General features: G+C 39.7%; 1 protein-coding gene across 3 annotated transcripts in view; it reads right to left on the bottom strand.

Moving 5' to 3' along the window:
* Positions 1-207: 207 nt before the first annotated feature.
* LOC148055660 (uncharacterized) overlaps positions 208-18,583 on the bottom strand; it is a 32,993-nt gene continuing 14,617 nt past the window's right edge. Inside the window, exon 6 of one of the 3 annotated variants that reach the window (XM_087758253.1) lies at positions 208-483. In XM_087758253.1, the coding sequence (XP_087614379.1) occupies positions 447-483 (37 nt within the window). In that variant the 3' untranslated portion in view covers positions 208-446. Of the gene's footprint in view, positions 484-13,402; positions 13,669-18,181; positions 18,235-18,583 lie in introns of those variants that run through there. The other 2 variants (XM_087758251.1, XM_087758254.1) reach the window with 2 other exon arrangements.

The raw sequence follows: 18,583 nt of genomic DNA, 5'->3' as shown, positions 1-18,583 counted from the left end.
ATCCTCAAATGCAGGCATACAAAGTTTGAACCGTCCACTGAAAAATGGAAGTATCTATTTTATGTTGAATCCAACAAATTGGCTTGGCATGCAGCTTAGGACCTCCACTGTTATTCTTCCAGGGTCCTTATGTTCATTACAGACATCCGTTTGCACAGTTTGGCCCCATCAGCTGAATAGTTTGCAGTGAGCATGTTGCCAGAAACAAGAACTTTTTTATTAGGTCAGAGCTGAGGGCTGGACCAGCTTTTTCACAGATTTGCCAGTTTTGTGGTGTCAACCAGTGCTTCCGTGCAGCTTCTGTGCTTCTTGCTATGAATTCATCCTGGGTCTGTTGGAGTAGCCTTCTTGCAGTCTTGGCCTGGGAAGTGTGATGTGATCAACAGTCTTTCATCCATGTGTACGAACTTATCAGGTAAATTGCAGCCCACGAATTAGGAGTTAATTCAGTATTCCTCTATCATCTCCTTTAAACACATTAATCTACAATGTGAGGAGAACACAACCAACCATCAGTTCAGCATGACAAACCATTAGAGGCACTAAGAAGAGGATGTAATATTTGACTTGCTCTGCTATTAATTTCAATTTTTTATTTTGGTACTTATGCACCTACTAACAAACCATAGCCAATTCTATTATAGTTCATTATATCATTTTATATAGTGAAGAACAGGCAGCTGAATGAAACCCTGTCAGTGAAGGCTTGTATTATGCAGACTATTTCTGTGTCAAAAGCTTCTTTTCCTTGACCGCTGTTTAATGTTGCACTGTAGCAGCAGTAATAACTACTTGCTGCGGCAGTTTTCCATGAATTTATACGAAGTCATTGACATGAAAATTGAGCAGTATTAATCCCCTTTTATTCCACATGTAATTGTTGCAGGCAGGCGTCCTTCCCATCTGTCTCTTAAATTTTGGTATGTGTTATACCATGTGTAATTAAATACATGCAGAAGGCAACTCTCCTTGAGACTTTTGAGCCTTATTTACTTAATTTTAAAATGTTTTATGGTGGAATAAAGATTTACAATACTCCAGCCTACAAAAATGTAATCTGTTGTAAAATATCTCTCTCATTGAATTTGCAGCTCCCGATGACTTTTGAGGTATTACATGCCACTATCAGAATGGCACTGATGTTAATATGTGTCCAGGGTGAACGTGACAGCGATATCAACCTTTATGCTACTCCTTGTAGTGGCCACTCATCTAACGTATATTTGGGACATATTTTACTACTGGCATATCCCACTCCACTGTGTTTGTTCTGGATATGGCCAGTAAAGTACTGTAGATAGATACTTTTTTTTTTCCTTCCTCTAACTTCTCCTGAGATACCCTTGGGAGTGTGAATTTGCATTCAGGCCTGGCATGATGCAAAAATAAGATAAAAATAAAACTTCTCTTCTACTCATCATGCTAGTCATCTTTGATTTAAAGAGAGCTGAAAGCAGGTAGGAGCTTGCTCAATGCTTGGCAAATGCGTGAGCACTCTGAGCATACAGAAGGGAGACCCTGCTTAACTAAAATAATCATTTGCCTGGAAGTGTTGGGACAAACAGACAGGTGTGTCTGTATTGAAAGAGACAAGGCTATGGGGTGGCGGTAACTGTGAGTGTTTAATGCTTGATTGTTTTTCCATTGACCTGAAGTGGACTGATTCCTTTCCTGGTCCTCACTGTTTGGTGCTGAGCAAAGGAGAATAAGAAAATGAAGTGGTTTTTGTATTTGAAGCCTCAAAAATTCATCATGGGACTGACTTGTGCTACTTTGACATTGTCCTGCTTTCAGGCCTATATACAATTGCACCATCCCAGAGGTACCACTGGGAAGAAGTGCCTCTGCAATGGGGAATGCCAGCTTTACAGAGAAACCAGACAATGTTCTTCCATAATACAGCAGCAAACTAAACCTTGCTCAGTTGGCCAGCCCTGTAGGGCCCTGCACCACATCTTTCTAAAATCAGCTGCAGTCTTCTAATTAGCATAGCAGCTTAGGTCAGGACCTCCTCACACCCATCAAAGGCACAGAAGAGCCGGGACTTTTCCTCATCTTGGTCCCTCTCCTACCTCTTTGAGGAGTGGAGTGCTGATTACAGAATAGAATCATAGAATCGTTAAGGTTGGGAAAGACCCTTAAGATCGTCAGTTCCAACTGTTAACCTACCACTGCCAAGTCCACCACTAAACCATGTCCCTAAGCACCACATCTACCTGGCTTTTAAATACCTCCAGGGATGGGGACTCAACCACCTCCCTGGGCAGCCTGGTCCAATGCCTGACTGCCCTTTCGGTGAAGAAATTTTTCCTAATATCCAAACCTCCCTGGCGCAATTTGAGGCCATTTCCTACTGTCCTGTCACTTGTTACCTGGGAGAAGAGACTGACCCCCACCTCGCTACAACCTCCTTTCAGGTAGTTGTAGGGAGCAATAAGGTCTCCCCTCAGCCTCCTCTTCTCCAGACTGAACAACCTCAGTTCCCTCAGCCGCTCCTCATAAGACTTGTGCTCTAGACCCTTCACCAGCTTCGTTGCCCTTCTCTGGATACGATCCAGCACCTCGATGTCCTTCTTGGAGTGAGGGGCCCAAAACTGAACACAGTATTCGAGGTGCGGCCTCACCAGTGGCCAGAACAGGGGGACAATCACTTCCTTCGTTCTGCTGGCCACACTATTTCTGATACAAGCCAGGATGCTATTGGCCGCCTTGGCCACCTGGGCACACTGCTGGCTCATATTCAGGCTGCTGTTGACCAACACCCCCTGGTCCTTTTCCACTGGCCAGGTTTCCAGGTTGAGGACCTGGGGAGTCAGAAAGGGGTGTGATACTTAACTGTCCTAATTCCATCCAGCAGATGATGGCAGGTCTTTATTTTTTTTCCTCTGTACTTGTAAGAAATTGGTATGAAAAGGATCCACCTGGCCTGGCCCAATTCAGCAAGGCAAACTATGAACCTTGTTACTGCTGTTCCTCCTCAGAAAAAAAAACCCTGAACATGTTCTCAGTGCTATACTGAAGTCCAGTGAAATAAATCACAAATCATGCATTCTCAGGTAACTCTGCAGCAAGAGACTAAAAGTTCAATACATTCTTTTAATAATTTTATTTTTTATTTTATCTCTGTTATGCTTTTTTTGGCTTTAAACACATAAATCAACTTATCTACGTCTCCGTTCTACCCATGAAATATCTCTTCAGCCCATGGGTGAACTTGAGCATTTTCTGCACACAGCCACAGCTGCAAACTGTGGCAGAACTGGGAGAGTGAGTGACTGAGGGAGGTATCACTGCATGGCTGCCATAGCCTTGACAGGCTTGCTGCACTGGCTGCTGGGTGCTGTTACAACCAAGATGCTACTTTAGATGTACCCTTGGGCAGACCTGCAGTATGGCCATTCTCAGGATTTTATACTACTAGCAAAGATTTCATAAAGGCTTTGGCACCTTTCCTTTTGGCTTCTTAGGGAATGAGAGGTCTGTGGGGATTCTTAAAAGTATTTCTGTAGGCTTTCTAGGCTAATGTGCTTCAGGATGCTTTTAGGGACATGGCTTGGAAAGGATGGCTGTTGGTGAGTGAGACAGGTGTTAAGGAATGCTTTGTTTTGTTAGCAGTTCTATACCACTAAAGAAAAGGGGTTTAGATTAACTAATTTTTTCAATGTTAAAGTCCAAAACTAGACTTCTAATTAGACCATCCAAAAAAGTGGCTCGATATAAACAGCAAAAGCACTTTCAAACTCTCCTGACTCCAATGAGAAGCATGGATGTTTGGGACTTCTTGCATTTCTGCAAAATCAGACCATTCATTTTGGTTTTCTATTGATAAAAAGTGCTATTAAAAAGGAGACAAAAAAGTGTTCTCTATAATCGTAGGAGGCAGAACAAAAGTAAATGGTGGCAAGGGAGATTCAGGCATTCAGAAAAAGGAAAAAAATGCTTTCCAATGGCAAGAATAGGGAAAAAGCAGATTAAGTTGTGTAGGGAGGTTGTGGAGTCTCCATCCTTAGAGATACTTAAGAACAAAACAACATCGGGTCTCTCAAGGATGACCTAAATTTTGTTGATCTTGCCGTGCAGAAGGGAAGGTCTGGGGAGATGTGCCCAGCCCCTTGGAACGTTATACATCTGATTTAGGTGGTAAACATAGCTCTGTGCTTATGCATACTAAACCAAAATACAAGCTAAAAACTTTAACATAAATTACTAATTTTGTACAATTATCCCAATGTTGGTCTGACCAGGTTAGACTATTGAGTTTGCAACAGTGGTAAGATGGTGGTTTTCTTCATAAACTATTCCGTGGTTTTTTTGTTTGGTTTGAGGTTTTTTGGTTCTTTTGGTTTTTTGTTTGTGGTTTTTTTTTGTGTGTGTGTGTGGGGGGGGGTGTTTAAGGGAAATAAGCTTCTTTAAACCTACTCCAAAGTAGATCACTGGAATGCTATTTCTATATGTGTATAATGCACCTTCAAGTATGAGTCCTGCAGTGAAAAAGTTTCAGAAATAATAAGTACAATAAAGCTCTCAATTTAAAAGTTATAACTTTTTGCATCATTTGATTGTTTGGGATAAATGTAAAAAAATTACGAAATCCTGTAATGAAGGGGTTTTTTCACATGTTAAATGGCCAATTCCTGGGTCAAATGACTGCCAGTTTAATAGGAGAATTAAACCAGTGGCCTGATAGCTCTGTAAATTATTTGCAATTCAGGGAAGCATGAAATTTAGTCGTGCACTGTGCTTGGTCACCAACATATTGCTGTGCTGACATTTGAACATGACTGCATTTCTTTCCTCTCTCCATTGCGTATTAGAAGTTTGGAAATAAAAATACAGAATTACGCTGAGGCAGGTCTGGAAATAGAGCAGTTTCACTGCTCTTACTGATGCTGCCTCTTGTTTGCAGTAACCTGTTGCAGTGCTGCCTGTCGGTGCCCCTGGGACCAAAACCCCATTCTTCCGAATTATCTGTTGGAAAATCAGATGAATCAGCTTTTGGAAAACCTTTGGACTGCTCAAAAGATGCCCCAGTTGTTACGGTAGGATCAAGACTTTGGGAGTACCCTGTCTTCAGGGTGTTCTTTAGACTGTCTCCAGAAACCATGGCTAGATTTTCCTTTTAGAAAGCAACCTTATTTGTGAGCAGGGATAGACAGTGATGGCAATGGGAGCCATGGCTTTCAGAGAAGCACCTCCACAGAGAAACACCTCCACCTCCTTGAGAGAGAGGCAGGACAATTCCTTACAACGTCTCTTAGACATGGCATACACAGTGCTAGCGGTCCTGGCCTATTAACTTTGCTTTTTCCTTTCCTACTCTTTCTTGTGTCTAGTGGTGAGGTTGTTATGCAGTGAGCACTCTGAAAGCAGTCCTTTTCCTATTAAACTGACCCCCCCCCCGCAGCTACCCTGAAAGCTTAGATGTTTTAACTGAATGCTTAGAATGCAGTCATCTAAAAAAAACTCAAAGCCATGGAGTATTTCTGGCATGTGGTAATTAGAATGCCAGAGTATAAAAAAGATGTAAAATAGTATACGAAAGGATTAACTTTTTAGAATGATATATTTAAATACATTTAAAATCTAAACTAATTTGAATTGCAGAAAGGTTATTAAAATGGTTTATTTTGCATACAATACTGATATCCTTCGTAGTAACAACATGGAAATGCACAATGAATGATATCTCTTGCTACTGGTGCTGTGCAATTTTACCATTACTATAATCTTTATTTATTTACAGTATGTGGTTAAAGCTTTGTCAAGATAAAAATTAGACTTTTTTTCCCTGCTCTTTGCCTAGTGTAAGGCAAATTTTAGATTAAAATGAAATGGCAGTGTTGAAACCTAAAGGAACCATCCCTTCTTTCTGTGAGTGCGTTTTCATCTTTGATATATCAGGCAAAAAGTGAACTTCTTTATTAAAAAATCCCAAACCAATATAAAAAATAAAATACCTTCTCCTATCTCTCTTTCTTCCCATAAGAAATTTTCATGGCTCATAGGATACAATGATCTTGTTTGAGATGGATTTTGGAGAACTTGGATATAGAGCTATTATTGGCAATACAAAAAAAGCTGAGTTATTTGCCAGAGTGGGTGGAAATGATTAGTTTTAAAAATTGATCATGGAATTACACATGTCCTTGGGGAACATCCTGAAGTGTCACATTTTGAATTTTAGGAATAAAATTTTAATACATCAAGTTCCTAATGCATCAACAAGTTTTCTCTTAGTAGGACTTGTTCAAGTATCTTGATGTGTCTTCCTAAGCCTTCACCACTTACTTTCTCTTGAATCACATTCTTATTATTGATTTTTTTTAAGATTTATTTGGATTTCACACTAAATGGAATGCTTTTAGAGATAAGTAGTCTAATGTATTCTGTAAAGTGCCAGAAGGGTTTCTTTCAAGAGGCTTTCTGTTGCAAATAGAATATTCTCCAGCATGATTTGAAGGGTGACTGTAAAAAACAGAGATGGCATTAGATGCTGCAGTCAATTCAAAGCTTCATCACAGGCTTCAGCGATAACCAGGTGAGTGTATTTGGGAGTAGTGTAACAGAAAACTTACATTCCTCACAGTTGAAGCATTGCTTCGTGTGTAGGATCTGTTACAACGAGCATGTCTTATGTGCTACAAAAGATGCTGAGCAGTACTGAAAGTGATATTTCATATGTCTGATGGTTGGTCCTTGCCCCGGGTGCAAGCATCACCCTGAAAGAACAGAAATTCAAAGCGCGGCTCAAATGTTTAAAATCTGTCACAGCTTGCCTGTAATTATGCAGTGCAAAGCTTGCTAATACTGTAAATGCACATATTTAAGGTGGGCTTTCAGTTCGAGTGAGATACTACTGATATGGGCACTGAAGAAGAGTGGAACAGTCCTATATATCATTGTCAAGATTCTAATAGGAAAATAAAGTCATTCAGACTTTGAAAACCTTAGGTAGCCAGAGGACTATGACAATTGCAGCAAAAATACTAGGGAAAAAAAAATCTCCCAAATAACATCAACCATAATTAAAGTAGCTACAATAACTTCAGCAACCGGGTTTGACAAATAACTGTGAAGATCTGTGTGAGCTTCTACTTGTCAGCTACTCGGATATTCTGCATTTTTGTCTTGTTTGCTAATGATGTAGTGTAGAGTCTAAGAGACTGCATTTGAAAGACATTTCAGGAATGACTAAGGTGGATGTCTTATGACAGTTTCCACCAAAGCTTGAATAATTTAACTTGTATGCATATGCCAAGCCAGTGCTGTTACTTTTTGTTCTTAATGTGGAAATGAGTCATTTTGCATTGCTTAGGTGATGTAGAAGGGATATCATCTTGAAAATGAGAAAGCAGAGGCAGCATCCTCAGACTCTGAAGAATCAAAATAGTATGAACAAAGTTAAATAAAATGACCTAAATTAAATTACTGTTCGGTGTTGTGAGTACAAATGTCTTAGCTGGCACTTGCAATTAACTCTGTCATGTATTTCTATTAAGTGGCTCAATAGCAGCCATGAAGAAAGAGCTTCAAAAATATGATGATGGACCCCAAAGTCCTCTTCCAACTATGTCAATAATCTGATTTTTAGGAAAAAAGTCCTCTTTCTACTAGCACTGTTCCTCTTGCATCTCCCTAACCATCATGCCCTGAAAACTTTGCAATTATTTTTAAGAGTTTTGCTCCCATAAAGGTGTTTTTGGCATAAAATACTTGGAACAAAAATTTATGGAAAAAATAAAATTTGGCCCAAGTTAAATCAGCCTTCTGTAGGTAAGGAACGTACAGATCATACATATATTAATTATTGAAGACTATCTTCACAGTAATATCACTATTATTTTAAATATAAATTATGAAAATTCATATGTACTTACATGTGATCTATATATGAATGGTGTTTGTATGTATTTACATGCATTTACATGTATGTACATACATAATATTTACATAGAGCTTGCATATGCTTTCAGTGCTAATCCTACAAATATTTTATGCACATACTTAAATATGCATCTAAACAAACGTTGAGCTCATGTATGCATCATTAAGCACATCTAAGGGCCTAACATTATCAAACAACGCTTCTGGGTTAAAATATTTACCATGAGACAATATGAACATGATGTGATGACAGTGGCATTGGAAGTTATTTGTGTTTACATAAGTATTAATGGAATGGCTCAAGGACCCTCTAAAGCAAACTCCATAAATTGGATGCTGCCAATGTCATCCTTGCAACCTTTGCCCATAATTTGCTACTAGTGAGAAAAACATGAGGGAAAGTGCCAAAATAGCTTTAATACAAATGAGAACTAGATCTTTGAAGTATCACCTATGACACTTTCTGAAAGGGAGAAAACAGTAATTGGTGGGAGGGCACCCTAATAAAATCCCAAGTATAAAAGAAAAAATGAAAAACTTAAGTCCAGAGGCAGCATGTAGCCTCGGGTTGTACAAATTGCTCTTTCTGGGGGGTTCCCAAGAAAAATACAGTAATTGCAGGAAAATAGTAATGCTCAGTCAACCTAGCCATTGCAGATCTAATTCTATATTCATTTCCCCTGATAAAAAGAAAAAAACCCCAAAGAGCTAAAAATAACTCTTTGCCACTCTGTTTTCAGTGCTTCAGCTATTGATTCCTACATCCTCTAATATCTCCCTTTTGCCCTTGTGGATTCTATACTTACTATTGCGCGAGTCTACTGAAAATCAGTGAGGCAGAGAAATTTTTCTTATTCCTTTGCCATGAGAGGCCCTCGCACACCATCCCACAAAATCAATATACCTTTTGTGTTGTCCCTCACATATGGCCCACAAGGAAAACTAGAGCCTGTTCTGTGGTTTCATTTTGACTAAGCAATACAAAGTAAAGAGGAACAGAAGAACAGCCAACCGTGCTCCAAGCAGGCGAGAAGCCTGTGTTCACAGCAGTTCAAATTGTCAGCTCGCTGAAATATTTTAGTACCAATCAGGCAATCTCTTTGTAAGAAAGCTTTAAAAAGAAAGAAGGTGAAAGTTTCCTAGAGGCAGCAGGAGGAAGGCAGGAAAAATGCTTATGCAACAAGTCATGTAACAAAAATTGGCATATTCACTGTATGTAGTGCAATGGAAAAAAAAAGACTCAGTAGCATCTCCAGCTCTGCTTTCATATTATATGGGAGAGAAGAATTATGGAGTATTTTTGTACTTAGGTTTATAGAGAGAAAAGGTTTTGCAAACTTGAAACCCAAGGGAGTTTACCAATTAAAAATGAAAAACATGGCCAGTGAAATGCGCAGCAGCCCATGCTGGCAGCAGTACCGCACAGCAGTGACGCAGGCCAGAATTTTTTTAAAGCATTCCTAGTGAGCGCCAGGAGCAGTGACATTTCCACACGCATCTTCTTGAAGACGATGCAGATCTTTCTCTGGCAGGGTGTTACGGCTTTGCTTGGTCTGAAAAACACTATGCAGGTCTGCAGCCCAAATCCCCACCTGGCATAGCTCCATCCAGCTATGTCCAAGTTATAATTTCACTTTGTTCTCCTTTTATCGAGTGGTTGGGTTGCTGTTTTTTAATTTATGACTATGTTTTTATTTGGTTGTTTCTCCCATAGCGTGGAGTCTCTACTGACTGTGTGAGCTGGTTGCTACAAACCTGGAGTGCAGCTGGAAGGAGGACTGGGCATGTAATTCCCTTGTCTTTTTACTCTTTCCCATAGCAAAACATCTCAGATGAGACAGGAAAGAAACTGGAAACCTCAAATGCCATGGTGTGGTTCAGATTATGTTATCTATTCAGTGTGAAAATCCTGCTTCTGCATGGGGTCATAATCAGAAAGGAGCTAATGATCATATATATATTATTAATACAACCATGGCTTTAAGTACTATATTTAGTGTGGGAGGCCATAGTAATAGAGGTGACTTTCACGTTAACAGTGTGAAAAGCACCACTTCTTAGACATATAAACAAATCAGAAAATACCGCTGCACATCTTTCATAATTACAAACATTAATATTAGCCTCTGTCATTATGCAACATACTTTTAGTAGTAGACTCAATAGCATAAATAAGGTGAAACTGAAGTCTGTTCTATACAAAATGCAGCTGCGAGTGCAGCTAGCCTAGGCTAGACTCCTACTCACGTTGCTTTGAAAGTAACAGTCTGGAATAAAAGCTCTTGAAAAAACCCTGAAATCAATGCTTTTCGACTCACTGGGAGATGCTTAAAATGCATGTTTTAGTTCTGGTCTAACAGATTTAGGGAGTTGCTTCTGATGGGGAAAAATAGCCTACAGAGAAAATGAAATGCCTTAATTCTTCAATTTAGACAATTGCCAAGGTTCAGGCATGAGAGTAAGTTTTATTATTTTGATCTTCACTTCAGTTAGGACAGAAATGCCATTCAGCTTGCATCTGAATTGCTAAATTTTGGGTTGATTTCCGAGTCATCCCTAAATCCAGTCCAAATTGCCCTCTGGATTTTATAACTCACTGAACAAATAATTAGAAGACTCCATTGGCGGGCTTCCAACACTCTTCTATTCAATGCATCTGACTTGAATGTCCCAAGACAGGAATGGCATAGGACCGGACCTTGAGAGGTTTCAAAGGCATGCATTTCTTTCTTGTGAATGAGAGATTATTGTGGCCAGCATTTCTGAGGTTGCATTCAGAGGCAATCTAAGTTTATAGTCCAGATATAAAACCAAAATACGCAGTTCCACTGTTTTCAAAACAGTCACTGTTGCCCTATAAACGCATTAGCTGTATTACATAATTTATACATAACAGGTAGTACATATTTTTTACGTCACCAACTTTTACTTTCTGTAAGGAGAAACTTTCATGCATTCAAAGATTCTGTTTTTAAAAGGGTCAGTAGCCTTGTTGATGTTTTAAACTTTCAGTAAATGAGACATTTGATGAAGTAAGATTTCTGTGCTTTGATTCTGTACTTGTTGGCAGACTTGTATCACAAGCTTTGCAAGAGATCTGCCCCCACCATCAGATAATAAATGGATTTCTCAAGCATTTACTATTTCACTAGGGAATGCTTGGAACTGGCCTTCTCTTCCTTTTAGAGTTTTTATCACATGAGCTTTTCTTGTTCTGTGTTCAGTTTATCATTTCTGATGGCTTTTATTTGTGATACATATCAACAGACATAGTAGGAAAATGATTTTTAGCCAACAAATTGTCTTCCATTTTATGATTCCAGTTGTATAAAGTGTATGATTTCATGTGCAGAATTATATCTGTACAGACTTACATGTCTGAGAACTTTCTAATTGTAGGTAAAATACTTCTGAAGACCATAGTAGTTCTGTATTTTTTAGTTATAGCATGGTCAAGAGTGAGGGTGAACACGTGAATTCTTTGATTACCTGAAGAAAAAAAACCCACATTCCCACAAGACTGACAAGAGCTGAAATGAAGAGGGATGTATTACAAAACCATTGTACAAAACTATTTGTATATGTGGGAGTGTATATGCCTGTGTGTGTATGTATAAATTCCTACATTTTTAATCATACTATTTTTTTTGTCCTATCAATAATTTCCATTCTGAAATATTCCTGCAGTAGCTCCTCAGCATTAACGAATGCTGCCAAATGTCCCCTTCTAGGTGCAAGAAGAGAAGTCACTCTGTTGGTTCTTTATAACATCCATTAGTAGTATCTCTGCAGCAATATCTTATTATGTGGGGATATTTCCTACTGCTGGCGATACTAAGAACTCTGCATCCCTTATTCCACCTTAAGTGCTAGGTATATTCTGCTTGCTGAACAAGTTAACATAGTTTTCTCATTCCCATTATTTTTCTTTTACCTGCTCGTCAGTCCTTTGCTGTTCTGGAGACTGTCGTCTTCCTCCTTTCTCAAATGATAGCTGCACCAGTGATTCATGAAGTGCTGTGCACATGGCTTGCTGATTTGACTGCAGGGTTTGGTTAGCTTGAATACTGCGTACATATAACCCAGGCAACCCTAGCACTGACTACATTTGAAGGACAGATTTCATTATACATTCCTTTCCTTCCAGCCCATCAGCTTATCACTTTATCTGGTTTTTGAAGAACATAACAATTTTTAGAAAGAATTTAATGATAGGACGAACTATGTCAGACAGATAGCTTCAAATTACAGTTATTAGAAATCCAGCCTAACAATCTGCACTTTAATAATTAATCATTGGAGAGCCCTTATTTTAAGGTTCTCTTAGAAATGCCATTTCTCTGATGTGCATGTAACTTGGGAGAGGACTGACAAATTCAGTGATTTTTAGCCAATGTTTTCCCCTCTTACTGAGGCACAGGGTTATCTGCCTAGCCAATGTCTTGCAGCTGCAGAACTCTTTATAACAGCATTATCGAGATGCCTGAAATAGCTGAATTAGAGTAATTCAGACAGTTTCCTAAGAACTGCAGATACTACCCACAATACGCACACGCGTGCACACGCACACACGCACATCTTTTCTATGAGGCATTTTGTAAAACTACTTAATTTGTATCGCAGAGAAGCAGAAGTTTTTTGTCTTCAGCTGGTGTAAAATTCAATGAGAACAGTGTAAAGTCAATAGATATATAATTTACAGCTGCCAAGGACCTGACTTCATCTCGGGTATCTTCTTGGCTGAGTTTGAAAACTTCAGCAGTGGGAAGCTACACCCAGCTTGTGTCTCTGCTACCACACAGCCATACCACACAGCCATACCACACAGGAGGTAGAGCCCAGCCTGCGATTGCACCCTGCGAATGCTGGTGTGGGATTGCTGCAATGGCAGTTGCTGCTCTCCTGCAGCTTCAGTGTCACACGTTTGTTTTGCTGTCTGCTGGTGGTCCGCCAGTTGTTTATATGTATATATACCCACACTAATATATAATAAGCATATACATACATAAATACACATATATATGTATCATACACACGAAACCAGTAATTCAGACCTAACTGTAGGGTCTCAAGTTCTCTGAGATGTTCAGATTTCATGGTAAATACGCATTTATTTGAATTCTGATCATGTTTTAAATCCTTCTGTATCCACTCTAACTTTGAAATGTGACTTGAAAAAACCCACATGGTTTCAGCAACTATTACAGCATTTTTGTGTGAAAACTGTACGCTTCTCCTTCGCCTCTCCCGCACCTTCACCACTTGGAAGCCTACTTCCCATGGGCACTTTCCTGTAGGAACACTTAGACACTTGTCTTCTAGCTTGGCCTCTAAGTGGGCAGAAACAGTGGAAGTGAACGGAGTTCAGGTTAATTAACACTGAGTCACTAGTAATTGCATGGACTTTAGAGAGTGCTGGAAGGTGAACTCCTGTTCTTGAGGACCACTTATTGAATTCTTTTTAGTCATCTGCGTTTCTCTTTCTTACTAAATCTGTGCTCTTCCTTTATTATTTTTTTCCCCAAACATTATCCCATAGTACTTCTGTTTTTGAAAAGAACAGATGCAATCCGTCTTGGGGAAGTGTTCCAGATACCAAGAAAGCTGAAAAGTACTGGGGGTGCCTGGGAGTGTGTGCTTGGCCGCGGCTCCTCTCCAGTTCTCAATACCTGGACAGTGAAGGAACAGCGCAGAAACTCTGGTGTGACTACAGTGAATTGACAGGAGGAGTCTCATTCTGTGCTTTGAAAGTCGAACCCCAAAGAGGGGCCTGCAACCCAGAATCTAATGCAGGGGAAGGCAGAAACGCAAAATGGTTCGGTCACCCTTTGTTTTTTCATAACTTACAAATCTGCAAAACAAACATTAGTATTCTTAGGTACACACTTTCCATGGAGCTCTCTTTGCTCTTTTAAGCATGTTTACTTTTAAGATGCATTTTCCTGGTTTTCCAAAATGCATAATTAGTTTCTAAAAAAGGAAACAGAACCCCATTTGTTTATTGAAGGGGCTAGAACAAGCTCCCAGAATCATTCTTGAATAAATAAATAGAGAAGCTAAGTACAATTAGGAAGGAAAAATGACTGAATATTTATCTTCTTACCTGAGAGACTGATCATTGGCAAACCTTTTATGCTTTCTTGCACAGCTCTGCAGCCATACATTTGTACAGAAGAATAATAGTATAGCTCCCTTACAGCTACTTTAATTCGTAATGCCAGTAATATATGTCATGGTGTTTCCATGCCTTGCAAAGCCTACAAGCAGGGTAAATTTAACTATAAGGCTCCACTATTTTAATTTTCTTGAATTAGCAAAATTTGTTTACATCACGTGAATGAGGTTGATGACACAAAACGTGAAAGTGAGCTGGAGAGCTCAAGGAGTCAGTGAGACAAGTGTCCCCAACATCCCCAATATTTAAACATGCTGGAGTCTTTTAGAGTAACCTGTGGGTCTCCCCTTTCTCCTTAGAATGCTTTATGTACTAGGCAAATATTTGCTTATACATTCAGTGCTGTTTACAGTCTTTTTTTACTGGGATTCACCTGACCAAATGTGTCAGGATATCTGTCCACAGAGCAGTGCACTTGTGAATGCATTATGCTAGTCTCCATTTGCAAAGAAATAGTCAGTGGTAGAGAGGTGATAGTCAACTGATCTGTCTTACACATTTACCTCAAGATGAGATGAATCATACTCCACAAACACCTGTTTCTTTCCACTGACTTTAAAAATCAAAAAAACTCAAATTAAGATATTTAAACTGAAGGCATTTTTACATGTCTAGAGCTACAGCTGAAAGTCATCAAAGTAAACTTGGCATGTGTGCATCTGTTGAGATGGATTTGACCCTTGCAGCCTACAGGCATCCCGTGGAATGGGGATGCAGAAACGATGAGCAGCAGATGGAGGCATGCAGAGGATCTCGTGTCTCTCAGACCTTGCTTGTCTGCACCTTACCTCTTCATCAGTTTAATGACACTCTGAATAGGAGAAAGGCATCTATGACCATGCGTTAAGGTCTGATGTGCTTTCGACTGAACCAGAGCACCGAAAGTTTTGGCTAATTCAGTCCGTATTGTGCTCACGTGATGGAGTGCCCAAGAAATTCCCAGATGGGTACTGATCATGTCAGGGGAGAAACCTACAGTTTTGTCATATGGCAAACATACTTCTGGCCATGTGGTCAGCAAACATCTACATCAGTGTGTGAAAGAACAAATAATCCAGGGCAGTCTGATTCTTGCTGATCCCTAAGGGGCTTACAGACTATGTAATAAGAGGCAGATCAGATTTATTTTGTGTGTTTAACTTAGTCTGTGGGCCATAGGTTCTCCATCCCTTTGACAGAAATCACCTTCAGGGAACTTCTCAGGAAAAAAAAGTTCAATTCTAGAATGAAGCTTTTTCTTTTACTTCCAATTTGAAAAAAAAAAAAAAAGGCAATTGCTAATTGTTACGTTTCAGTTTAAAAAAATCCTGTAATTAGAAAAAATATTCAAAAAAACCCTGTTGATTTCATCATTCCTTTTCCTTGCTTTATATTTTGTCCTCGTTGATGGTAAAAGGCAGAAAAAGGGATACAAAAATCAAATCTTTTGAGCTATCCTTAAAGAGATTACCTGTTGCTGTTCTTTCTTAAGGCTTCTAAATTACCATTTACTTTTTTTTTTTTTTTTTGCAATTTATTTCACAGTATCACAGAAGCGAAGAACTGAGGTATTGTCTAGTCCAACCTCCCTGCTCAAGCAGGATCACTTGCCCAGGACTGCGTCCAGTCAGATTTTGATAAAACCCAAGAATGGAAGTGCTGCAAACCCCCTGAGCAACTTGTTCTGGTTTTTCTTATGTTTAAATGAATATTTTTCTATTTCAGTGTGTTACCATTGCCTTTTGTCTGTTGACTGTATACTGTGAAGAAGACCCTGGCTCCGTCTTCTTTACTGGCACCATCAGGTGTTTATGCACACAGGTAAGATTCCCCTGAGCCTTTTCTCCTCCAGGCTGGACAGTCCCAGCTCTCTCAGCCTCTCTTTGTATGACAGATGAGCCAGTCCCCTGATTGTGGCCCGCCGTCTGCTGGGAGGTAAAGGACCAGTTTTGGCCATCAGCGGCTCTCCCCACACACCTGAAATCTAAATTCTTGTCAGTGTTGGAAATGTGGTGCCAGACAGCCTTGTACATGTCAGCACCCCTTCGGAGTCACCTAGAGAACAGCCAAAGCCATACACGCTGATTTTAGTGTCGTTCAAGTACTAGCTGATTTCAGAAAGGTTACTTGCATAATAACATCTTTAAATGAAGTGACATCTGGAATGCTGCCACTTTAGTCACTTTTCTTTGTCTGAGAAGCTGCTGTGAAGCTGAAAGGAGGCCAAATACCCCTCCATTATACAGTACTTTTCCTCCTTGATTGGAAGCTCTAAAGCACCATGATAAAAAATAACCTTTTTTCCTCACAAACTAGAGCTAGTCTCTGCACTGGTTCACAGTAGTCTACCTCAGAGCAGGAGATAAAAGAAGCTAAGCAAGAGTTCAGCACTGTGGTTCCTGTCTTTAATACAATCCCAAGCTTCCCTGTAAATTAGTGTCATAAGGTGACTGAGCTTCTGGCCCACACCAGAAACTCTTCGTAGGCTTGATGTCAGGGCTGAGTCCATGGTTCGGGTTAGCACAGTGAGCAAAGAAAGCATGATCAAATCAGTGCATTGGCTAGACCATAGCTGAAGAACTGGGGCCACAATCTCACTTGCCCACAAAGCCGAGGCTGTGTCTGGCCTGGCAGGATTTCAGGGTGAGCTCTTGTGATCTTGTTGCACACAAAGCTATCAAGACTGCAGCAGAACTCAGTTCTCTGTCAGTTCAGGAAAGATTTCCTATTTTCAGTTACATAGATTAGAGTTAATGAGGTATTGTGGAGAAAATATTGCAACTGACAATAATATTAATTATTGCAGACCAAGTGCTTTTTCCTAAAGTAGTTGTGTTAAAGTCAAGACATAGCAAGTGTTTGCAATATCAAGCGTGTGATTTGCTGACAAAGAGCAATGCAGTTGTTCTTTCTAGTGCAGTGGTTTCTAGTGGCTTTCCTTTTCTCTGCATTCCAGCCCACAGTCCTCCAAAAGCTTTAACTTGAAATACTTTCTAATCCCGCATTGATTTATTCAAGGAATTGACTGTGATCAAGCAAGCAACCCTAAAGTGATTAATTAGAATGTGTTTAGTTCATCGATTTGTTATTATATGATATGCCCGCTTCTGAAGCTAATGAAGGAAACTGGCCCAGTAACTCTTTTTGTGAAAAAAAAAAAAAAAAAAAAAAAGGAAAGGAGACTTTGGCTTCAAAGGAGTTTCTTTCTCATCAAGCTGTGCAGAAAAAGTCCACGTTTTTTGCAGTACTGCCAAAACCAAGCATTTACACATTGAGGTCTTAATCTTATAACTTCTTGATATTTTAAAATAGTAATTAGATTGGGTTATTTTTTTAATATCTAATGCTTTAGGATACCCTTGGGTTTAAATTTGAATTTTGACAACGAAGATTAAAAGAAAAGTCAATTTTCAAATAAAAGCTGAGGTCATCATATTAGCATGTCATTCTAGGTATTAGGAAGATTCCTGTATCATTGAGGAAGATGTCTTCCTTTGGGGAAAGGACTATGGTTTCTGGGGAGCCTATGCCTGTTTGACATTACGGTTTGACAAGAAGGCTCAAACACGTAATTCAGCTAGCATGAAATGACACCGAGACAAAAATAACTGAGGCAAGGCCAGCAAGTGGGAGAAGTCAGGTCTCTGCCCAGGCAGAATAGAGAAGCCAGAGATGTAACACAAAGCTGTAGAATTGCAAGGAAAGGAAAGATGCTGAAACAAAGCCTGATGAATCCCGAAGAGACAGTAACGACTGTATTCTGTGTCGCACCCAACTTTCCATTGGCATAGGATGCTGTCTGAGAGAAAAACCCACTTTGCTCCTGGGCTTCAGACTCTTAAGTCCGATAAAAGTACATTCAGTGTAGAACACATATTATTCCACAGCAACATAATCAGACAAATAGCCATCCAACACTGCTGCTGAACCACTTTCCTGCAGTCTGAAATACTAGAATAGAAACAGGCAAAAAGATCCATGGTTGATGGTACACACAGATCTGAACAGAAGAAACCACCCAGATGGAAATGCAGCTGCCATGGTGGAGGCTGGCATCCTGTCAGTCTACTGCAGGTACACTTGGTGAATCAACCGGTAAGAGTGAAATAGGGTGCGCAGGATTTCCTATCACACGTCGGTCCCCCTAGTTTAGTCAGCAGTATCAGACACGCCAGAGGAAGGCACAGAGGTTTTGGCTGCAAGCAATTTAAGGAACAGCATCAACAGGAAGCCCACTCTTAATAGGGGTAAGAATGAGTTTACATGCTAAACATTTGTCTTGCCTTATTCTTTTCTTTTCACTATGGCAAGGTAAACATGGGTGCCTTTTAGTTGTATAAATGCCTGTTTCTTTTGTAATTTTAGTTGTCTGCAGTGTTGATGCTAACTAAAACTGGGGAATGCATTATTGCGTTAACTTTTAAAATATTTTTGCCAGTTGTAATTGTACTTTCTAAATAAGGCTGGTTGTTTTTCAGTCTTTTGGAATGAGCCTGTGTTCTCCTACTCTGAAAATTATTTACAAGAAAATGAAGGAAGTTGCCT

This window comes from Nipponia nippon, unplaced genomic scaffold (genome assembly GCF_047370975.1).
Source record: "Nipponia nippon isolate SJK-2023a ecotype South Korea unplaced genomic scaffold, ASM4737097v1 scaffold_2, whole genome shotgun sequence".
Taxonomy (NCBI): Eukaryota; Metazoa; Chordata; class Aves; order Pelecaniformes; family Threskiornithidae; genus Nipponia; species Nipponia nippon.
Note: the sequence above shows the minus strand (reverse complement) of the source record. Positions and strands in the feature narration are given on the sequence as shown.